Raw genomic sequence first — 25379 nt, 5'->3', positions numbered from 1 at the left:
AAAACAAAAATACTATTGGTTGGATGATAATAAAAGTTTTTAAAATATTAAAGTTATTTTTTGTTTATCGAAAATTATTAGTCGAAAGAATTCTTAAAATCTCTACTAAGTCTAAGATTCAAGTTTCATATCAATAAATCTTGAAGACTTGTTAGAAAAAAAAAAAAAAAAGACTTTCGCCGTCTGCTCAGAATGAATATAATGATAAAATTTGATAAAAGTTTATCTATTGTCGATTACTCGATTAAGATTGAGATGATATAATAAAATGAATATGAGGATATTAATTAAAATCTAAAAAGAAAACTAGAAGGAAATATAATTAATTTTTTAAGCATATAATTGGTAAGTGGATTTAGATTTTAGTGTGTCCACTCTGTTTACTTTCTAGGCCATTTCATGGTTCTTGCTTTAAAAAAAATGCTATTGGTTGGGTGATAATAAGAGTTTTTAAAATATTAAGATTTTTTTTTCAATTTTTTTTCAAAGGTTATTAGTTGGAAGGGCTCTTAAGGAAAAAAAAAAAAAAAAAAAAAAAAAAAACAAAAACAGACAAGGCTTAAAACAGTAAAGACTACTATGTCTGAGATTCAAGGCCCACATGAACAAACCCTAGACTTGCTAGGAAAAGGAAGTTGATCTCCGCCGCCTGCATGTGATAAAGATTTATACGTTACCGATTAAGATTGAGATAACATAATAAAATAACAAAGAGCATATCAATTAAATTTTAAAAATAAAACTAGAAAGGGATATAATTCATTTTTTTAGCAAAGGGATATAATTCATTTTTTTAGCATATAATTGGTAAGTGGATTTAGATTTCCGTTTACTTTCTAGGGTTTTGCATGGTCTCATGAGAGCTTCTTCGTAAATTTCTTGTTCTTGTTTTATTATTCAAACAAAACAGAGAAAAAAATGAATAAAAGAAACATAAATTTCAATTAAAAAAAAAAACTTAGACAATACATGAATCATGCAAATGATCCACCTTTGAAGGAAACTTAAAAAACGCACAAACATGAAAAGCAAGAACTCGATTCAGATATTCAAGGTGACAAATTATGAGGCCAAGGTTTAGTGACATCATAAGGGAGGCCTATGTCACTCCCACTGGTGAAGAATCCTGGCAGCCCTACGTCGCTTCTTCCTCCGGTGGTACTGCTCGGAGGGGCAGGCAGCTCCACACCGCCTGTAACATTGTCATGAAGCTTCAACTCCATCCCAAAAGGGTTTCCACCTATAGGATTGCCATGAGGAAAGAATCCCAGATCATAAGGATTTACAGCCATATTCATATTACCCTGAGGAAGCCCCTGCTCTATCATATTACCGTCGCCGGTACCTCCAAAATTCCCAGGGTGGACGTGGACAAACCTCAGATCAACCCCTCCGGCACCAGGAGTTTCATTGATGTTAAATCCCAGTGGATGGCACGTGTCATCCCTGGTTCCACCACCAGCGATGTTTTCGTTATTGTTCATCATATCAATGAACCATTGATCCCACAGCATACCATCTATGGGACTATTCCTCATGATATCGCCGGCGCCAGAACTGCCTCCTTCTTGGTGGCCCATCGCTTCTATAGTAGGACCACCATGAGAAGCAAGAGGAAAAAAGCCTGCTGGAAGAGCAGGAGCTTGTTGAAAATACTCAACCCTTTTTCTTACATCTTTCATTTTCTCCTCCAACAACCAAATAAACTCCTGAACTTCATTCACCTCCAAATCATCCATCCCATTTCCATGGTGAAGTCGATCCATGAAATAGGTCAACTCAATCTCCCTGTTCTTCTTCTGATGCTTCCTGAGTTGCTCCTGCAGTTTGGCAATCCTCTCTTTCAGGTAACTCTCCTGATTCATCATCTTCTTGCTCCGTTCTATCTCCGGTATGCTTTGGTACCTCATCAGCATCTGTTGCACCACCTGACGAGACGGCCACAGCATTGGCTCCTTCTCTTCAGGGCTATAGATGATAACAAAAGCGCTAACGCCGCACAAGGTGGTGAGTTCACTCACTTTTTTCAGCAAGCCAATTCTCCTCTTCTTGAGGCTCGCTTTTCTCGCAGAATCATTAACTATCCACATTAGCTTAACCTTCTTTCTCGTCATTTTTTGGCTGCTCACTGGATACTCACTCATGCATAGACCCGCACGGGACGAGTTTATATATAGAAGAGAGGAAGAGAGATAAGCCTTGGAAAGTTATTAGAAAAAAAAAAATTATATTATTATGATATTTTCTTAATTCATTCGAAAAAGGAAATAGTTTATTTAAAAATAATAATAAAAAGAATATTTTAAGGATAAAATGAAAAATGACCAAGGAAAATTTCAGAAAAAGAAATTTAAAAAATAATAATAGTAAATAATAAATAGAGTATTTCAAGGGAGAAAATTTTAGATTTTTTTTATGAAGGCTTTAAAAAAAGAATTTCCGTTTTAGAAAATATCATTTCAAATATGATTGACAACGTAATTTTTATAAAAATAATTTAAATTTTACTTTTAATTCTTATATGCTATATATAATAAATTAATATTTTATATTTATTTTATTAATATAATAAAATATATATATACACTTAATAATAATTTTACATGCCAATTTAAATATAATTTATTAAATATTTAAAATATATCTTGCTAAAATCATTTATCAACTATTCGTTATCGTTATTAGTTATATTCAATAATTAAATTAAATAGATTTTATAAATTTTATTATTAAAAAAATATAAAATTTAATTTTAAACAATAATATTTTTCAATAATAATTTAAATAATAATATTAAACCAACTCTTAATAAGCTTTTGCATTTAGGTTAATGAATCCATTCGTCCAGATTCTGTTATGATATTTTGGTAAGTGAATTACAGTTCTTTGCTGTCAATGGTAGGATATTTCTTTTATAATTTAATGATTTAATTTATTCTAACAATTTTTTCTGTGGACCAAAAATCAATATTAAATATATATTTTTATTTTAAATTATTTATTTTTTATGATATGAATGTGAAATTTTAATGAAATATAAAATTTAATCTATATATTTTTACAACTTTTTAAAAAAAAGTAATAAGGAAATGCTTTTTTATCTCAAATAATTAAGTATCAAAAGTTTTGTTTCATTAATAAAATAATTTAAAAATAAATATATTTTATATTTATGGTGTATCACAAATTAATATATTTTATGCAATAAAAATTAAAAGTATAAATTATTATTTAACCTCTCAAATACAAAATTAGAAATTTTAGGCTGTGAATTATTTTACATATTCTATGCTTTTCTTTCTTAATTCATCACATCAGAGTTAAATATGATGAGCTCATCTCTCTTACTTCCATTGTGGAATCAAAAGCTAGCGAATAGAATAGCATGAACATCATTAAAAAAAAAATTAAAAACTAAATAAATTTTCAGGATAAAACATAAAATTAATCTCTTTAAGAGAATAATTTTTTATAATTTAAAATTTAAACAAAATAACACAAAATAAATATTTTAATTTTTTAAATATAAAGTTTACATATCTTTAAACTTTATAGGTTACAGAGTTAAATATATTTAACTTTTCAAATATAAGGTTTAAAATGGAAAATGTTTTGGTAATAAAACAAAACTTCAGTAAATTCGCAATTTCTTATTAAAAATGTGAGCAATTTATTTTTTTTTTAAATTAATTATACTCAGACTTAATTGGTAGTAAATGCATCTGACTAAATTTGAGAAATCTCATATTTTACTCTCTCAATTCTCAATCTCCATTTCAAAAAAAAATTAACTGTAATTTACATGGACGATAATATTTAAAAAATTAGAGAACTAATTTGATTTTGAGAATGTATAGATTAAATTAGATGTATTATCAAAAGTTTAGGGATTATATTATAATTTACTGTAATTTATTTTATTTTGTTTTGACATTCAACAATTATTATATAATTTTTAAATATATAAATTTTATTATTTAAAATTAAAATTATATATAATCATAATAATAAATTGAAACTATAATTATAAAAATACACAATCAGGAATCATGAATCTTAATTCGAATGAAATTTAATTAAAGTTTCGGGGTGAAATCAAAATTTCAAGAATAATAAGATATATAAATGATAATTATAAATAGTAAGTAATAATTTTCTTTTAAATGATAATGATGATAATCGTTATAAATGATAATTATTGTTTAAATAATTATTTTTAATAGTATTAAAAATTTATAAATAATTATTTTTTATAAAAATGAGATTTTGTGAATTAAATTTGAAATTCTTTAAATAATAAATTTAATTTAATTTAACCATTAAAATTGTATTTTAAATGCATGAAACTCATTCTCTATCCGTTATAAAAAGCTACAGAATTTCTTCATTTTCTCTAATAATTCTTCTTTTTGTTTGCTTAACATTAAATTTATTGATAAATTTTATTATTTTAATTATTTTTATAGTTAGTTAAAAATATCTCAAAGTTTAGTATATATATATATATATATATATATAATTATGATAAAATTAAATATTTAAGATCTTAATTGTTAGAACAACATATTTATATATTAAATAATGTAAACAAATTTTAGAATAATTAATACTAATTTATTATAATAAAATATTAAATTTAATAAAATATAATATAAAATATAAAAATAATATTAATAATTTATAGTAATGAGTTTTAAATTCAGAAGAATTAAATTACTTATTATATAATAATGATAATAAGTTATTGAATTTGAATAAATTTTAATATGAAAAATTTCAACTATAAATAATATTATATAATCTACATCTATCTAATTATTTACAAGTATATAACTAAACATAAATTTTCAAATAGATAATAATTTTATTATTTAAATTAATTTAAAGTTAATTACATTTTAATTATATATATATTTAAATTTATAAATGGATAATGATTTTATAATTAAATTTAAATTTTAAAGTTATAATAATTTTATTATTTAAATTAATTTGCTATTAATAAAAATTTAAAATTTGACTTTTATATAAATAATAAAAAATAAATTTATAGTATAAAATTATTAAAATAATATATTTAAATATTAAATATATTAAAAATTACAAAGTGATAATATAAAATTATTATATATATATATAAAAATATTATGTAATTTCATCGATTTCTCATTTTGATCATAGTTTATTTTGTGTTAAAATTAGTATCTAATGATTTATTTTCATTAACAAATGGCAACAAAATCGGAATACCGTCAATTATTAGGCATGACATGTATTTTTATTATTTTCAATTAAAAAAATTAATAATTTTTTTTTAAAAAATAAAAAATTATAATATATTCACATGTCAGCAGATGGTGTCAAAAAGTTAATAATTTAATTTTTTAATTAAAATATTAAAAAATAATAATTAAAAATCATATATAAATTGCTACATCAATAATATTTAAAAATATTAAAATTTTCATTATTATTTGCTGGAGGTAAAGTATAAGATACCACCTTAACACAAAATGAATTACAAAATAAAATAAATGAAATCACATAATTTTTTTTTTAATTTTTCCAAAATTGTAATCCAAAATTGTAATCCAAAATCACTGCCAGCGGTCTAATATATAACTCTTTAATCTCATACTAAATGTTTAATTATATATTAAATAGTGTTGTAATAAGCAAAGGTTTATATAAATATAATTTAATAGAAAATAAAAATTGTTTGCTTTTATTGGCTTTAAAAAAAGTACATAACTAGATTTCAGAAAAAAAAAAAAAAAACTAAGTATTGACAAAGGAGGATTGATACTATCCTACTTACCAAATTTAATTATTTTATATATTATTTAAAAAATTATTTAATATATTAATAATAAAGATACTAATGTTCAATTGAGATATATTAGTTATTATGTATTTTCTTTAAATTTTATTGATTTGATTGTTTTGAAAAGTAATGTTGAATGGATATTTACTGGTTATTATGCGTTTTCGGAATCGCAACAACGACGTCAGTCTTGAAATTTTATTCGAGTTTTATCTCGTAGAAACTCTTTTCTGTGATTTTGTTCGGAAAACTTGAATGATTTATGCTAGAGAGATGAGAAAAAATGAGGAGTATCTTTGCTAAATTATCTTATATAAGTGTTTAGACAGATATATGAAGAGTATTTTTATCAAATTATTTTATGCAGAGATTTAATTTTGAATGATTGTAAATTTTTGTTAGACTATAAAACTGATATTTCTATTAGATGAGTTCATCGTAATGTTACTCTAACTAATTATACTTTGGCTAGAGAATCTATCAGACTTAATCGTCTCTCTGTTTGAAAGACTTAATCATCTCTTTGTTTGAAATAATTTTTTTTATTTGATATAATTTTATTAATATAATCGGTAAATTTATTTTAAAAAAATAAACTCTTTTATGAATTTTAAAAATTGTAAATATTGAGATTGCAAAATTTGAATGTGTGCACTAAAAAAAATAATTTTTAATACTATAATTAAGAATCACATGATATTTTAAATATATAATTATTATTTAAATATAATAGAATCATATTTTCATTAATTAAAAAATTGATATTTTGATCTAGACATTTATAAATTGGAAATATATTTTTCTAAATATACTTAGTACGTGATTTATTCTGCTTATTTATATTACCTTATATGTCATGACTATTCTTATGTGCCAGACTGGCACTAAAATCTACGTCGACACAATGTATTCAAGGCCCATAGTATACACCAAATTCAAATTTAACCCAACTCATGGCCCAACATAACAGTAAAATAAAGAATTGCATAAACAACATTTATAATTCAAACTATTTCGAGAATTAATTCAACTTAATCCAAGATCAAATAAGATAAAAAAGAAGTCACAGAAAAAAAATTTCCTCATATGGTTCCCTCGGTACTTGATCTTGAAAAGGAAATCTGCAATATAGAGAAAAATAATCAGGGTCTATCGAAAATATCTCAATAAAGACTCTTCGACGTTCAAATTAAATATGTAAACTAGAGTAAAGTTTTAATAATAGATAGGAGATGCAAAAAAACTAATGGAGGACAGGGAGAAGAAGTTAAGAAAAGAAAATAGATAGAGCCCTCTTTTATAGAAAAAACTAATCAGGGTCATAAATTTTCGAGAGTTATTTATGACGGTAAGAGAAAAGAATCAAATTTGCTAATTCGATGCCAACTGTTCATTCGGCAGACGCTTATGAATTTAAAAGGGAAATGCGATCAATTGAATTGATCGATTTAATGTAGAGCGGACTAAGGGAGGAAATTTAATATTTATAAAAGCAAGAAAATTCTCAGTGAATTATTTACCCAATGTAATATGAAGTAGTTTTGTCCTTGCTTCTAAAAGTCTTTTTATTAAAGTTCTTATATTAATAGTCTTCCCTTTAGGAGATCTAATCTTGATGGTTTTCTTTATGAAAAATCTGACCTTAGTGATCTTTATTTTGGAAGACCTGACCTTCTAGCCCTGTCCTTGTGACCTTACCTTAGTGGCCATTTCGAGTCTTTTTTATAGAAGGTCTGACCTTGGTGTTTTTTCCTTCTGTCTGATCTTAGTGGTCTATCTTTTTGGGTCTTATACTTTCGGTCTTCTTTTTGAAAGGTTCTAAGTCTTGCCTTTCCAGGTCTTTCTTTTTTAGAGAGATCTTCTGCTTTGAGAGAGACCTCTCTTTTGATATTCTAAATTTAATTTTAGGCAATTGCATAAGGTCTTTTTAGACTTGTAAATCTCCCATAATAATTTTCATAGGATCTATTAGTCTTATTTTTATTTTTTTGAGCTACTTCATTGATCTTTTTTCTACACCTATTGATCTTAGGCTTTATTGAGAGCAATGTAATGCCTTTGCTTCAAGCATGAAATTGTATGTAATGTCTGGAAGTAGTATGTTATTTCATATATATATATATATATATATATATATTTCTCTCTGTTTTTGAGGTTCTAGCTTTGTTACCTTTTGGGCTTTTTAGCCTTAGTCGGTCTTTTGGACTTTTTAGCCTTGAGCCTACTTCGTCGAGTACCTTTGGCTCCTGGTCAGCATCTGAGCTCTTTGCTCTCAAGCATCTCCCAGGCTTCAGTGCCTTCTAGGCTCTTAGCCTGATTCCTTTTTTTAAGCATTTTCTTTTTTTGCTTTTAAGTGTCTTCTGGACTCTTAGTCCTGATTCTATTTTCAAGCATTTTCGTTTTTATGTATCTTTTGGACTTTTTGCCTTGGACCTTAGTCCGGACATTTTTCTCTTTGATCGACTTTCGGGCTCTCTACCCCTGATTTTTCATCCGAGCATTTTTGCTCTGTTATCTTTCAGATTTTTAGCCTTGGATCTTCGTCTGAGTGCTTTTCTCTTAAGGGTATTTTGAGCTTGTCCTGGACCTTAGTCCGAGTATTTTGCTCTTGAACATCTTTCGGACTTTTTGCCCTTCAGCATCTTTTGAGCTATTAATCCTAATTCTTCTTCTAGGTATTTTTTTCCCCTAGGATGTCTTCCGAGCTCTTAATCCTGAATCTTCTTCCGAGCATGTTTTGCTCTTACGCGTCTTCCGGGCTTTTCATCCCGAACCTTAGTCCGAGCTCTTTCGCTTCTAGTCATCTTCCGGGCTCCTAGCTTTGGATCTCTATCTGAGCACTTTGGCTCTTAGGTATCTTTCGGACTTTCCTATTAGTGTATGTACCCAAGCCATTAATTTAGACCTTTATGTTACTCATTTTGTTTTTAATAAAGAGGTTTAGTCATTATTGTTATTTGTTTGCATGTTACATAATAATGATTTATATCCCTAATTTTTATTATTATAGAGATAATAATATATACGACTAGTATGCATATTGATGGATAATCATGAGATGATTATGTATATGGTGATATAAATTACTATCACAGATACTTGTTTGAGAATAAAGTATTGGATAAACCCACATTGAGACCACTATATTTATTAGTATCATTAGTGAATCTCATAATAGTTATGAATTAATCTTTGGACTTAAGATTGTCATAGTTTCTAATATAAGTACTATTATGTTTTGATATAATCAAACGTTGTCTTTAACTGGATAATCATAAAGGTTATGATTGAGTATAATATGAATTATGTAGAGGATATTGAACAATTAAAATAAAATTTGTCTCTCTTTGAGAGAGATATCTTCTGGACCCCTCAATAAGTCAGACTGAAAAATGCATAACTGTGCTTAAATGAATTGATAGTGTGATCAATGATATCTGACTTTATTAGTCTACTCAGAGATCAAGTAAACATAAATTTGATCAATATAAGTGTGACATTGAACATGATTTATATTTAAATTAGATATTGTGTGATAAAAGGGATTAATACATATTCCATTATAAGTATTCCATTATAAGGCTTTAATTGGACAATCGATTCTCATATTAATTGGATACTTATAATATCTTACTAGAGGCTACTTATAACTTCTAAGCTTTAATAAAGATTGGGTTACTGCCAATTAGAGTGGATTTATCGGGTCATACACATAGAATGCATCATTAGGCTAGGCATTATTAATGGACTTGATGTGTATTAATATAATAATAATAATAATAATAATAATAATAATAAATCAATTTGTATTAGATATGGATTGAGATACCAATAGTTTCTCTTTTCATTTTAATTTGAATTGAATAAATATTTTAGTATATGTTTTTTGTTAGACCACATAATGATAATACGCTTATCTTAAATAAGGGAGTTGAGAACTCACATACATAGATCGAAGAAAAATAAGGAAGTAGAGAAGCTCTAATCGTTTCAAGAACTAGCACTCCAAACGGCGAGCATTCTTGTGGATACCGGTTAAGGGTATTCGTGTGAAGCAGCACCTGCAGTTCACATAATATTTTGAAAGCTTCTAAATGTTTAGAATTTGAATCCTTCTTTTCGAATCAAATAGATTACTTAGGTCTTGGTGTAATACCCGGCTAGATTCCGGCATCGGAATCCTACCTTCCGGCGGAACCTCCGTTGGAATCTGGAATTTCTGAAGATGCCAGAGTCTTCTAGAGGGGTAAAATGTGTTTTTAAAATGTTTTCATATGATTTTATAGTTTTAAATGGAAAAGAAATGGAGTTTTGAAAAGAAAAGACTAAGGAAAACATTTCTAGGTTCGGCCGCCGAACCTCAAGTTCGGCCGCCGAACCTCAAGTTCGGCCGCCGAACATGGGGCTGTTTCGGGAGTGCTTTAGGCCTCCGAAGGTTTTGAGAGAAGAAACCAGGTTCGGCCGCCGAACATGGGATAGTTTAGGAGGCACGTTAGGCTGCCGAAGGTGGTGAAGTTGTGGAAGCAACTTAGGCCGCCGAAAGTGGTTGACTGGCCACCTATAAAAGGCCCTCAAACCGAAAATGGGCGAGTTTTCTCCCCATTCTCGAGCTCAGGTGTGTTCATGTCCTCCTTTGGTTGATTTCATGTTCTTTCTTCAAATCCTTCACGTTTTTATGAGTTTCCTTCTGGGTTTTGAAGTTTTAAAGCTTAAATCAAGTTTTGGGAGCTTGGAGACCCAAGGAGTTTGTTTCCTCCCATCTCCAAGTTAGGAATCGCACCAACCCTCGATCAACAAGAGGTAAGTGTAGATCCTTGCCTTCCTTTATGTTTAAGAAAGTTTTAAGTAAGTTTTAAGTAGTTTTAATACTTTTGTATGGGTAGATATGCATGTTAGGGTTTATGTGGATTTTGTGCCCAATGTATGTTTATGTGATGTTATGTTGAGAAGTTTAAGTTAGTTTTTGCCCTATATGCATGTGGGAGTGTGTTTGCATGTTTGGGAGAGAGCATGTGAGGTTTTGGGTGGTTTGGAGATTGGTTTTGCTTGTGACGGATTCGGACCTGCTGTTCGGAGGGAACCAGGTTCGGCCGCCGAAGGTATGTTCGGCCGCCGAACCTGCATGGAAGGCAGCTTTGGCCGCCTAAAGTGCCCCCGAAGGCCAGAACTTTCGGATCTATGAGAGGCTTCGGCCGCCGAACCTGCCGCCGATGGTGCCAGACTTTCGGCTCTGGAAGGACTTTTGGCCGCCGAAAGTGCCCCCGAACCTGCATGGCTTTCGGCTCTGGAAGGAATATTCGGCCACTGAAAGTGCCCTGTCCAGCCCTTTCTTGGTTGTTTTCTATGCATGTTTTGAGGATGTTTTAGGGGAGTTGTTTATGAGTTGTTTAGAGCGTGTTTGGAACCTCATTCAAGTCCACCTGTATAGGATCGGACCCGAGGGACCGAGAAGGCCAGCAGTGTTAGCTGTTGCAGAGTCAGTCCAGCATCTGCCAGAGGTGAGTAGAACTAACTCAAATGTTTTAAGCATGTTTCACGCATCATGAATACCATGTATATGTAATAGGTTGCTTGCATTAGATTTCACGAAGATGTTGCATTGCATAATTTGTTGTTGATGTGGATGGACCAAGGCGATCCCAATAGCCCTAATTATCATATGATAATGAAGTCCTGAGGAGCCCCACCGAGGGCCGGACATAATGAAGTCCTGAGGAGCCTGAAGGGCCGGGCAAAATGAAGTCCTGAGGAGCCCGAAGGGCCGGGCACCATGTTATGTTACAGAAGTCCTGAGGAGCTCCTTCGAGAGCCGGGCATAGACAGAGGGAGTTTTGGTGGTCATGTCCATCCGTGATGTGAATTGTTTGTGCTATGACGCATTCCATGATAGCATGATTTATTTTGTTTTCCATGTTCTGCTCACTGGGCTTTTTAGCTCACCCCTTTCCCCTAACCTCCAGGTTTGCAGGTCTGAGGTCGATCGGGAAGTCGGCAAGGATTAATGTTATGTTTATGTAATAGATTAGCATGTTAGCGTGGACATATAATGTAAATTGATATAATGTATTGCAAGATAATGTGATGTAATGTAACGTAAAGTAGAGTTATATTTATGGATTAATATTGTGCTTGGCCCTAAGGCTTGGTTAGTCCCTTTTTAGTACATGATGTATGTTATGTTTTAGTGTTGAGTTGAGTTTGAACCCAACTTGTGGCATGTGATGTTTACGACGCTAGAGTATTTGATGAGGACTCTAGTGGAGGTCTTATGCTTATGGTTTTGATGCATGCACAGGTTAGGTTTTGGTTCATCGGATGTGATCCCAGCTTGATGTATGTCATGTTGAAAAAGCTAGAGCTTTTGTTGAGGGCTCTAATAGGGGGTTCTTTATGTTTACAGTTATGTAGCATACGAATCAATCTTGGTATATGAAATGTTTTAAAGTTTTTATGTTAATATTTTGATCATGTATGGGATTTGACCAGGTGATAGGAGGTATGTTAGGCTTGCTACGGGTCCCGGCGGCCTTAAGCCGATCTGGATCCTAGCACCAGTAGCGGTCCGGTTTTCGGGTCATTACAGATTGGTATCAGAGCCCTAGGTTCATATGGTCGGACCTAGAGTGTGTTGGGCTTATAGATGTCATAGAAGGGCAAGCACAATAGGAAAATCATGTCCGCTAGGATAGGATGTAGAGTCCTGTCTGGTATGATGATGATGTGAAATGCCATGATTTATGCATGTGCATTAATGTTATGCTATGTATGTGATGAGGGTTCATGTGTTTCCACATGAACCGTATGATGCTAATGATTGTTTGTATGCTTGTGTGTTGTTCTTCAGAGGAGCCAGGATGCGAGACACTCGTCGATCTGTAGAATCGACTGGAGTTCCGTTTGAGAGGGAAGGTATGGACGCCTTTCCCCCTGCTCTGCCAAGAGCGCAGTCGTGTAGAGTCGGCAGATGGGGAACATCAAGGGACTTTGGAAGGTCTTTTGATGTAAGCAGAGAAGGAATGAATCTAAGGAGAATGTCAGCTGATGCGAGAGAAGTAGAGATGGATGTTCAGAGGAGAGATGGAGGTCTAAGGATGAGCATGTTTGAAGAAGGCATGGGAGAGTCTCAAGAAGGCGCTCAGACTCAGGATTCCAAAATCTCAGGTTCAGGAGGAATTGATCCCTCCACTCTGAGTACAGCCTCCACGAGAAGTAAAAAGTGGGAGAAAACCTGTAACAGCCCGAAAATCGGACCGCTACCGGCGCTAGAATCCGGGTCGACTTAAGGCCGCCGGGACCCGTAGCAAGCCTGACATAAAACCTGTGAACCTGTATAATCCCATACATGATCAACAACACGCATAAAAATTAAAACTCTTCTTTTCATAAACATCAACCAAACTCAACCTGTGCATAAATATAAACATAACTTTGATCCCTCTGTGGGATCTCATCTGTGCCCTCAAAGGGTAACATAACCTGTGTTGAGCTGGTTTACATAAACATCATCAAAATCCAAGATCATGTATTAAAAAGGGATACAACAGTCTATGGTCAAGCACACCACTAACATCCATGAACCTCATTACATAACTATACTGTACTTTTACATTACAATCCGATCATGTCCATTGCTAGCTATTACATAAACATGACTTCTTTACTCTATCCGGACTCCCGCACTATACGGTACCTGCAAGCCTGGGGGTAAAGGGAGAGGGGTGAGCTAGAAGCCCAGTGAGTAGAGCTAGTAAAACACATTAACACTATGCTCAAATGGAATGCATCATAACACAAACAATTCACATAAGGGTTGGGTGAACTTGTCACCAATTAGTCCAAGCTAACATAGTGCCAGGCCGTAGCATGGGGTCCTGGTCTTCCTGTCATACATACATTACTTACCATTATTCCAGGGCCTCCTCTGGGCTCCTGGTCTTCGAGTCCACAATCGTGCCAGGCCGTAGAATGGGGTCCTGGTCTTTTATTTCCGTGCCAGGCCGTAGAATGGGGTCCTGGTCTTCCTGTCATGGACTAATTGGGTCATCCAACATTCACCCACATCAACAATAAATGATGCAATGCGGCATATTCGTGAAACTAATGCAATCATCCTATTGCATAATCATGATGCATGAAACATGATAAAACATTTAATTTAAAAGATTAAGTTTAGTTCCACTCACCTCTGGCTGACTCTGACAACACCGAAGCAGCTGAACTCACTGCTGGGGTCCTCGGTTCCTCGGGTCCGAACCTACACAGGTGGACTCAAATGAGGGACCAAACATACTTGAACACAACTCTAAAATATTCCCCAAAAACCCCCTAAAACATCCTGAAAATAACACATAGAGATATGCATGAAATGGCTGAACAGGGCACTTTCGGCGGCACCTTCGGCGGCCGAAAGTCCTGGACAGATCCGAAAGTCAGGCACTTTCGGCGGCACCTTCGGCGGCCGAAAGTCCCAGACAGAGACGAAAGTCTCTTTTCGGGGGCAACTTCGGCAGCCGAATGCTGCCTCCACAAAGGGGGTTCGGCGGCCGAACCTGGTTTCTGCCATAAGGGCAGAAACTTGGTTCACATGAACCCCTTGCCACCCAAAACCTCAAATCATGCATAAATCTCAACCAAAACATGCATACAAGTTCCTAGGGGTCTCAAACAGTCATATACCCCAACTACAACACTTCAAACATACTCAAACAATACACATTGTTCAAAACATCAATATATACCCATAACTCAACATATACCCTAACATGCATTTCTACCCATAGATCTTGCATAAAACTTATTTAGAACACATAAGGAGCTTAAGATCGGCTCTTACCTCTTGAAGATCGAGAGGGAGACGACCTAAACTTGGAGATCCACGAAAATGAGCTCCTGAGTTCCCAAAGCTCCAAAACTTGTTTCAAAAGCTTAAATCTTCAAAACCAAGTGAAAACAAGTGAAAATCTTGAAAGATTTAGAGGAAGAACATCAAAAATGGGTGAGAGACGGCGGAGAGCTCACCTTGGCCGAAAATGGGGAAAAGCTCGCCCGTTTTCGGCTAAGGGACCCTTTTCTAATGGCTGGCCAGACCACGTTCGGGGGCCGAATGTGCCTCCGCATGCATGCCATGTTCGGCGGCCGAACATGAGGTTCGGCGGCCGAACCTGGACTTCTCTCACTTATGCTTTCGGGGGCCTAAAGCACTCCCGAAGTGCATGCTTGTTCGGCGGCCGAACTTGACTTTCGGCGGCCGAACCTGGGTTTTCCTCCAAAGACTTTTCATGCAAGAACTCATCTAATTTCATACTTAAAACCATTAAGAACATGAAAACATTTTACAAAAACATGATTTTACCCTTCTAGAGGTCTCTGACATCCGGGATCCCACCGGACGGTAGGGATTCCGATACCGGAGTCTAGCCGGGTATTACATTCTCCCCCCTTAAGAACATTCATCCCCGAATGTTCCTCAACTAGCACATGCAAGGCATACAACATATCATACACATAAAACACATAGAGACTAACCTTAAAAGAGATGAGGATATTGCCGGAGCATAGACTCCCGTGTCTCCCAAGTACATTCTTCTATATTGTGGTGGTTCCAAAGGACTTTTACCATCGGGATTTCCTTGTTCCTTAGTTTTCTGATTTGGGTGTCTAAGATCCGTACTGGCTGCTCAACATAGGTAAGATCCTCTTGGATCTCCACATCAGGCTCACTAAGAACCTTGCCCGGATCTGACACGAATTTTCTCAACATAGAAACATGGAAAACCGGATGGATTCTCTCCATTGAAGCAGGTAAATCCAGCTTGTACGATACATTCCCAATCTTTTGCAAGACTTCGAAGGGTCCGATGTACCGCGGAGCCAGCTTACCTTTCTTCCCGAACCGAACCACTCCTTTCATTGGAGACACATTGAGCAATACCAGATCCCCCTCCTGAAACTCTACCTGCCTTCTGCGGATGTCTGCATAACTCTTCTGTCTGCTTGCAGCTGTCTTGATTCTTTCTCTGATCATGGGCACCACCCTGCTGGTGATCTCTACTAGTTCAGGCCCTGCCAAGGCCTTTTCTCCAACTTCCTCCCAGCAAACAGGTGATCTGCACTTCCTTCCATATAAAGCTTCATATGGGGCCATCCCGATGCTAGCATGATGACTGTTATTGTAGGCAAACTCCACTAAAGGTAGATGTTGCCTCCAAGAACCGCCAAAGTCCAGCACACACATCCTTAGCATATCTTCTATGGTCTGGATGGTCCTCTCCGACTGTCCGTCTGTCTGTGGATGGAAGGCAGTGCTAAAATCTAACCTGGTACCCATGGCATCCTGCAGACTCCGCCAAAACTTGGAGGTGAACTGGGGCCCTCTATCTGACACTATAGAAACAGGAACCCCATGCAGTCTGACTATCTCATCTACATACACCTGCGCCAACTTGTCCACAGAATAACCACTCCTGACAGGGATGAAGTGAGCAGATTTGGTGAGTCTGTCCACAATCACCCATATGGAGTCCAATCTGTTGGACGTCGCCGGTAACCCCACTACGAAGTCCATAGCTATATTCTCCCATTTCCACTCTGGAATAGGTAGCGGGTTAAGCATTCCAGCCGGCTTCTGATGTTCCAGCTTCACCCTCTGACATACTTCGCAGGCTGACACAAACTGTGCCACTTCTCTCTTCATAGCTGGCCACCAATAAACTTTCTTCAGATCTTGATACATCTTGGTGGCTCCGGGGTGAATGCTGTATCTTGCATTATGAGCCTCTCTCATAATGTCTCCTTTTAGCCCAATGTCATCTGGTACACAAAGTCGACTCCCATAGCGGAGGATCCCCCTATTGTCGAATCTGAACTCACTGTCCTTGCCTGACTGAACCGTCCTGGCAATCTTCACTAACTCTGGGTCCTCATGCTGTTTCTGAGCCACCTGCTCCAGAAACACGGGTGTCACTTTCATCTGAGCGACCAAGGCACCTGTACCAGACAACTCCAACTGTAGACCTTCCTCAATGAGCTTGTAAAACTCCTTCACTACTGGTCTTCTCTCTGCCGTGATGTGGGATAGACTGCCTAGTGACTTCCGGCTTAGGGCGTCTGCCACAACATTCGCCTTACCCGGATGATACTGAATCTTGCAATCATAGTCACTCAGCAACTCTACCCATCTCCTCTGTCTCAAATTCAAATCTCTTTGACTCAGGATGTACTGTAGGCTTTTATGATCTGTGAAGATCTCACATTTTACCCCATAGAGGTAATGCCTCCACATCTTGAGTGCAAAGATTACTGCTGCCATCTCAAGGTCATGTGTGGGGTAATTCAACTCATGCTTCTTTAGCTGCCTAGAAGCATAAGCAATCACCTTCTCATTCTGCATAAGCACACAACCCAGTCCCACACGGGACGCATCACAAAAGACTGTAAAGTCCTCTCCACTAGATGGCAGGGCTAAAACTGGTGCTGAAGTCAACCTCTTCTTAAGCTCTTCAAAACTTTCCTCGCACTTGTCGGTCCACAGAAACTTCTGATTCTTCCTGGTTAGTCTGGTCAGGGGAGCTGCTATTTTCGAGAAGTCCTGAACGAACCTCCTGTAGTAACCTGCCAAACCCAAGAAACTCCTGATCTCTGTCACTGAAGTGGGTCTAGGCCAGTTAGCCACAGTCTCTGTCTTCTTGGGGTCTACCTCAATCCCATTCTCTGACACTACATGCCCCAAGAACGAAATGCTCCTCAACCAGAACTCACATTTAGAGAACTTGGCATACAAGCCATGTTCCCTCAAGGTCTGTAGAACCAACCTCAGATGATGGGCATGCTCCTCTGCATTCCTGGAATACACCAAGATATCATCTATGAAGACAATAACGAAGTGATCCAGGTACTGGCTAAACACTCTGTTCATGAGGTCCATGAATGCTGCAGGGGCGTTGGTTAACCCGAACGGCATTACAAGGAACTCAAAATGCCCATATCTGGTCCTGAAAGCTGTCCTTGGTACGTCCTCTTCCCTGATCCTCAACTGATGATACCCGGACCTCAGATCTATTTTGGAGAAACAACCCGCTCCTGCTAGCTGGTCGAATAGATCGTCGATCCTTGGCAATGGGTACTTGTTCTTGGTAGTGACTTTGTTCAACTGCCTGTAGTCGATACAAAGCCTAAGGGATCCATCCTTCTTTCTCACAAACAAAACTGGAGCACCCCAGGGTGAGGTACTCGGTCGGATGAAGCCCTTGTCTACCAACTCCTGTAGCTGCTCCTTCAACTCTTTCAATTCTGTTGGCGCCATCCTGTAGGGAGGGATAGAGATCGGTCGGGTTCCAGGCATCAGTTCTATCTCGAACTCTATCTCCCTAGCAGGTGGTAAACCTGGCAGCCCGTCTGGGAACACATCTAAGAACTCTCTAACCACTGGCACCGAGGCGGGCTCTCTAACCTGACTATTTAGCTCTCTCACATGAGCCAAATACCCCTGACATCCCCTCCTGAGCAACCTACGAGCCTGAAGAGCTGATATCAGACCTCTAGGTGTACCCCTCCTGTCTCCTCTAAAGACAACCTCAGACCCATCCTGACCTCTGAACTTGACTACCTTGTCCCTGCAGTCCAAGGTAGCACCATGGGTAGATAGCCAGTCCATCCCTAGAATGACGTCAAAATCTGTCAAATCTAGAACCACTAGGTCGGCGGACAAGCATCTCCCCTCAACAAACACAGGACTACACTGGCAGACTGACTCTGCCACAGATGGATCACACTTGGGTCCACTGACCCAGAGAGGACACTCTAACCCAGAAGTCATTAGACCTAACCTCCCCACGGCTCTCGGAGCAATAAAAGAATTAGATGCACCAGGGTCCATCAAGGCATACACATCTGAACAACCAATAATTAAGTTACCTGCCACCACGGTGTTAGATGCATCTGCCTCCTGCTGTGTCATTGTGAAGATCCGTGCTGGAGCTGATGGACCTTCACCTCTGAAACCCGCTGAAGAAGAGGCTGCTCCTCTCCCTCTGCCTCTGCCACTGGCCTGAGTCATGGCTGGAGCTGCTGGCTGCGCTACACTGCCTGAAGCTGTCTGCTGGGACTAAGCCATCGGGACTGCTCTTGGACAATCTCGAGCCATATGCCCCTCCTGACCACATCTGAAACAGGCGTTCGTCCCAAACCGACATACTCCCCTGTGTGGCTTACCACACCTTGCACAAACTGCATTATCCGCACCAGAGCTTGAGCCACTCCCAAATCCCAGACTAGACTTGACTTTATTCCAGAACTTATTCTTCTTACCCTTGGGCTTACCCCATCTCTTACTGCCTGAAGCTGCTGCACTCAGGGTAGAGGGATCTAATCTTCCCCCACCCGGAGTTTTAGAACCGGAAGACTGTGCCACTGACTGCTTGACTGTCCCCTGAACGATGGCACTGGCCTCCATTTTCCTGGCCATATCTACTATGGCATGGAAGCTCTCCCTGTCCACTGACTGAATCAAGGAGGAATACCTGGAATGGAGTTTCATAACATACCTCCTTGACCTCTTCGAATCTGTGTCCAGACTCTGCCCAGAAAAAGGCAACAGCTCCAAAAATCTGTCGGTGAACTCCTCCACACCCATTTCATCCGTCTGCCTCAACTGTTCGAACTCTATCATCTTCAGCTCCCTTGAACTATCGGGAAAAGCCCATCCTGCAAACTCGTTTGCAAACTCTTCCCAAGTCATGCTGTCCACTCTCGGCTTCACATAATTCTTGAACCACTCCCGTGCCTTCTTGCACTTAAGCGTGAACCCGGCCATCTGAATGGCTCTACTGTCATCAGCCCCAATCTCATTGGTGATTACTTTAACCCTTTCAAGGTACACAAATGGGTCATCCCCTTTTTCATACTGAGGAGCACCCAATTTCATGTAATCGGTCATCTTAACCTTGCTCCCACTGGCTGAGCTAGGTCTAGGTGGTTGAACCACTGGGGCTGCTGGTTCTGCAGGTGGTGGAGGTGGTGCAACATTTTCTGAGGTAGGGTTTGCTGGATTCGGATAGTAGGGTGGAGGTGTATACATTGGGTACTGAGAGTACGGTGGGTAGTATGGTGGGTATGGCATCTGTGTGGGATAAGGGGTGAAACTAGGGTAATCCGATGTACCTCCCATCGAATACCCGGGATGTTGTGAGAAATGTGGGTAGTGAGGTGGCTGTACAAATCCCGAGGCCTGAGTGCCTCCTTGGGACTCTCCCACTCCTTCTTCTGACATACTGACTCCCAAACTGCCATCCCTCCTCTGTTCTACGTCCATATCATCCCCCATATCCTCTGACGCTCCTCCCTGAACTGTCCCTCTGACTGATCTGCTCCTACCCAGATCCAGAGACCTTCTAGGGTCTCTTGCTACTCTGTCCCTGTTGGACCTGCTAGACATTGCCCTAGGCAATGCTGGAGGACGGGTGCTCATGCCCTCATCCTCAGGTGGTACTCCAGTCAATCTTGCTGATCGACGAGTTCCTCTCATCCTGTTTTCTGAAAAACAGTAAACAGCACATAATCATTAACATCATATGGTTCATGTGGGCACACATGAACCCGCATCACATACATCACATATCATAGCATATCATTAATGCACATGCATATTATCATGGCATTTCACATCATCATGCAAGACAGGACTCCACATCCTATCCTAGTGGACATGATCTTTCCTATTGTGCTTGACCTTCTATAACATCTATGAGCCCAACACTCTAGGTCCGACCATATGAACCTAGGGCTCTGATACCATTCTGTAACAGCCCGAAAATCGGACCGCTACCGGCGCTAGGATCCGGGTCGACTTAAGGCCGCCGGGACCCGTAGCAAGCCTGACATAAAACCTGTGAACCTATATAATCCCATACATGATCAACAACACGCATAAAAATTAAAACTCTTCTTTTCATAAACATCAACCAAACTCAACCTGTGCATAAATATAAACATAACTTTGATCCCTCTGTGGGATCTCATCTGTGCCCTCAAAGGGTAACATAACCTGTGTTGAGCTGGTTTACATAAACATCATCAAAATCCAAGATCATGTATTAAAAAGGGATACAACAGTCTATGGTCAAGCACACCACTAACATCCATGAACCTCATTACATAACTATACTGTACTTTTACATTACAATCCGATCATGTCCATTGCTAGCTATTACATAAACATGACTTCTTTACTCTATCCGGACTCCCGCACTATACGGTACCTGCAAGCCTGGGGGTAAAGGGAGAGGGGTGAGCTAGAAGCCCAGTGAGTAGAGCTAGTAAAACACATTAACACTATGCTCAAATGGAATGCATCATAACACAAACAATTCACATAAGGGTTGGGTGAACTTGTCACCAATTAGTCCAAGCTAACATAGTGCCAGGCCGTAGCATGGGGTCCTGGTCTTCCTGTCATACATACATTACTTACCATTATTCCAGGGCCTCCTCTGGGCTCCTGGTCTTCGAGTCCACAATCGTGCCAGGCCGTAGAATGGGGTCCTGGTCTTTCATTTCCGTGCCAGGCCGTAGAATGGGGTCCTGGTCTTCCTGTCATGGACTAATTGGGTCATCCAACATTCACCCACATCAACAATAAATGATGCAATGCGGCATATTCGTGAAACTAATGCAATCATCCTATTGCATAATCATGATGCATGAAACATGATAAAACATTTAATTTAAAAGATTAAGTTTAGTTCCACTCACCTCTGGCTGACTCTGACAACACCGAAGCAGCTGAACTCACTGCTGGGGTCCTCGGTTCCTCGGGTCCGAACCTACACAGGTGGACTCAAATGAGGGACCAAACATACTTGAACACAACTCTAAAATATTCCCCAAAAACCCCCTAAAATATCCTGAAAATAACACATAGAGATATGCATGAAATGGCTGAACAGGGCACTTTCGGCGGCACCTTCGGCGGCCGAAAGTCCTGGACAGATCCGAAAGTCAGGCACTTTCGGCGGCACCTTCGGCGGCCGAAAGTCCCAGACAGAGACGAAAGTCTCTTTTCGGGGGCAACTTCGGCAGCCGAATGCTGCCTCCACAAAGGGGGTTCGGCGGCCGAAACTCCCTTCGGCGGCCGAACCTGGTTTCTGCCATAAGGGCAGAAACTTGGTTCACATGAACCCCTTGCCACCCAAAACCTCAAATCATGCATAAATCTCAACCAAAACATGCATACAAGTTCCTAGGGGTCTCAAACAGTCATATACCCCAACTACAACACTTCAAACATACTCAAACAACACACATTGTTCAAAACATCAATATATACCCATAACTCAACATATACCCTAACATGCATTTCTACCCATAGATCTTGCATAAAACTTATTTAGAACACATAAGGAGCTTAAGATCGGCTCTTACCTCTTAAAGATCGAGAGGGAGACGACCTAAACTTGGAGATCCACGAAAATGAGCTCCTGAGTTCCCAAAGCTCCAAAACTTGTTTCAAAAGCTTAAATCTTCAAAACCAAGTGAAAACAAGTGAAAATCTTGAAAGATTTAGAGGAAGAACATCAAAAATGGGTGAGAGACGGCAGAGAGCTCACCTTGGCCGAAAATGGGGAAAAGCTCGCCCGTTTTCGGCTAAGGGACCCTTTTATAGTGGCTGGCCAGACCACGTTCGGGGGCCGAATGTGCCTCCGCATGCATGCCATGTTCGGCGGCCGAACATGAGGTTCGGCGGCCGAACCTGGACTTCTCTCACTTATGCTTTCGGGGGCCTAAAGCACTCCCGAAGTGCATGCTTGTTCGGCGGCCGAACTTGACTTTCGGCGGCCGAACCTGGGTTTTCCTCCAAAGACTTTTCATGCAAGAACTCATCTAATTTCATACTTAAAACCATTAAGAACATAAAAACATTTTACAAAAACATGATTTTACCCTTCTAGAGGTCTCCGACATCCGGGATCCCACCGGACGGTAGGGATTCCGATACCGGAGTCTAGCCGGGTATTACAAAACCCCTAAAAAGGGGGACAGAGGCCTCAAAAGGTCGAAAAAGAGTAAGTTCTGGTCAAGGTTGAAGTCCAGTCTGGGTTTCGGTAGCGGCTCAAGCTCTGGCTCAGGCAGTTCAAGATGCTTGAGGTGTGGAAGGCCGCACAAGAGAGTCTGTCTGATTGGGACTAATCTATGTTTTAGATGCGGTCAGGAAGGGCACATGGTACGTGAGTGTCCCATTGCGCCTTAGTTGGCACAGTCTCAGCGGGCAACTTCAGGTAGAGCAGCTCAGCCAGCAGCTTCAGCCATGTCGCAGGGTAGTGGTCGAGGCAGAGGGAGAGGGTCAGCCTTTCCTTCTGAAGGTTCCCGCGGAGAAGGTCCGTCAACTCCAGCTCGGATCTTCACCCAAGCTCAGCCGGAGGCAAACACATCGAACATGGTGGTGTCAGGTACGCTCACTTTCAAATGTTCTGATGTGTATGTTTTGTGAACCCTGGTGTCTTTCTCTTTCTTTAGTTTCTCTAGGAGCCGTTGAGAGGTTGAGTTGATAACTTCTGAGCTAGAGTGTCCTCTTTGGGTCAGTGGACTCACGTGTGATCCATCTGTGGCAGAGTCAGTCTGCCGATTCAGTTTAGTGTCAGTTGAGGGTAGATGCTTTCCACCCGACTTTGATGTCCTAGACTTGATTGTCTGGATGTAATTCTAGGGATGGATTGGTTTTTCTACTCGGGGTGCTACCTAGGTCTGTAGAGACAAGGTAGTCAGGGTCAGAGGACCGGATGGGTCAGAGGTAGTCTGCAGAGGGGACAGTATAGGGATGCCTAGAGGTTTGATGTCAGCCTGTCAGGTTCATAGGGTGCATAGGAGGGGTTGTCAGAGGGTTCGAGCTCTTGTTGAGAGTTTAGTAGTCAGGTCAGGGAACCAGCCTCAGTGTTTGTTGTTGAGAGAGAGTTCTTAGATGTTTTCCCAGGCGAGCTTTCAGGTTTACCACCTGCTAGGGAGATAGAGTTTGGACATAGAAGTGATGTTAGGAATCAGGTTCATCTCTATTCTTCTCTACAGGATGGCACCTGCAGAGTTGTAGGAGTTGTTAGAGCAGTTGCAGGAGCTTGGTAGACAAGGGTTTATCCGACCTAGTACCTCACCCTGGATTGCTCCGGTGTTGTTGTGGGAAACGAAGGATGGATCCTCGAGACCCTGTGTCGACTTCAGGCAGTTGGGCAAGGTCGCTACCAAGAACAGGTATTCCCTACCTGTTGAGGGTTAGAGAGGAAGTCAGTTTAGAAGAAAGGAGAAGAGAAAGGATCAGAGTGCGCGGTGGAAGTTTGTGGAGTTTCAGGAGAAGGTTGGGGTATTGCTAAGGTGTCACCTTTAGAGGAGGTGATTCGTTATGGGTCGAAGGGTAAAGTAGCTCCAAGATGCATCGGACCCTTTGAAGTCATGCAAAGGATTGGGGATGTATCGTATAGACTATATTTACCTGCTTCGATGGAGAAAATCCATTCGGATTTCCATGTTCCTGTGTTATAAAAGTTCGTGTCAGATCCAAGTGGGGTTCTTAAAGAACCAGCGGTGGAGATCTCAGGGAGATCTCACCTATATTGAGCAGCCAGTGCGGATTATAGACACACCAGTTAGGAAGCTAAGAAACAAGGAAATCCCGATGGTGAAAGTCCTTTGGGATCGCCAGTGTGGGCGAGTTCGCTTGGGAGACTCGGGAGTTCATACTCCAGCGGTACCATATCCCTTTTAGGAGGGAGGTTTTTAGGTTTTGCTTACTTGTTTGCTTGCTTATTTATGTATACTTGATGCTATGATTTGAGAATGCCTGTTTGTTTGAACATTCGGGGACGAATGTTCTTAAAGGGGGGAAGAATGTAATACCCGGCTTGATTCCGACATCGGAATCCCTACTGATAGAGCATATTTTAGTCCATATTATTATGATCTTATTGATGTTTATTTACACCTTTTCTACCTAATTTTGTGGTTTTAATCATGTTTTGCAGATATTAGGTGTAAAGAGACAATCCGGAGAAAATGCTCTTAAAATTGTCAAAAAGTGCCAAATATGGAAAGTGCCCAAAAAGGAAAGTTTTCAAATATGGAAAGTGCTAAATAAGGAAAGTTTTCTGATAAGGAAAGTGCCAGAAAAGGAAAGTGTAATCAACAGATTCTTTGAAATTCAAATTGCAGATTCTTCTTTCCTTATTCAGAAGGTGAAGCCAATTATGGAAAGTGTCAAATAAGGAAAGTTTTCAGAAAAAGAAAGTCCTCAATTAAGGGAAGTGCAGAAGCAAAAGCAAATAAGGAAAGCTCAGTCAAAAGATTATTTGAAATTCAAATCGCAGATCTTTCTTTCCTTATTCAAAGATATGCACACACTGCAGCAGTCAAATCTTCCTATTTAGGCAGCAAAATTTCATAAAGATGCACTTGCCTCTTCTTCATTCAGCATTCAAAATTCAAATGAAGGCTCCACCTAAAAAGGAAAGACTGGACAGATTTCTTTCCCTTCTGCATTCAATGACTGCGCTCCACTTCCTCTTCTGCAATCTGCGCG

At 38.7% G+C, this 25379-nt stretch overlaps 1 protein-coding gene across 1 annotated transcript; it reads right to left on the bottom strand.

Moving 5' to 3' along the window:
- Nucleotides 1-1049: 1049 nt before the first annotated feature.
- LOC110620915 (agamous-like MADS-box protein AGL80) lies at nucleotides 1050-2114 on the bottom strand. Its single transcript, XM_021764862.1, has one exon. It carries the CDS (start codon nucleotides 2112-2114, stop codon nucleotides 1050-1052), a length of 1065 nt encoding a protein of 354 aa, XP_021620554.1.
- Between the last annotated feature and the right edge of the window lie 23265 nt (nucleotides 2115-25379).

This window comes from Manihot esculenta, chromosome 8 (assembly GCF_001659605.2).
Source record: "Manihot esculenta cultivar AM560-2 chromosome 8, M.esculenta_v8, whole genome shotgun sequence".
NCBI classification, from domain to species: Eukaryota; Viridiplantae; Streptophyta; class Magnoliopsida; order Malpighiales; family Euphorbiaceae; genus Manihot; species Manihot esculenta.
Note: the sequence above shows the minus strand (reverse complement) of the source record. Positions and strands in the feature narration are given on the sequence as shown.

Coding starts and splice junctions, on each gene's coding strand:
- LOC110620915 (XM_021764862.1), bottom strand. CDS start 2,114: ATGACGAGAAAGAAGGTTAAGCTAATGTGGATAGTTAATGATTCTGCG.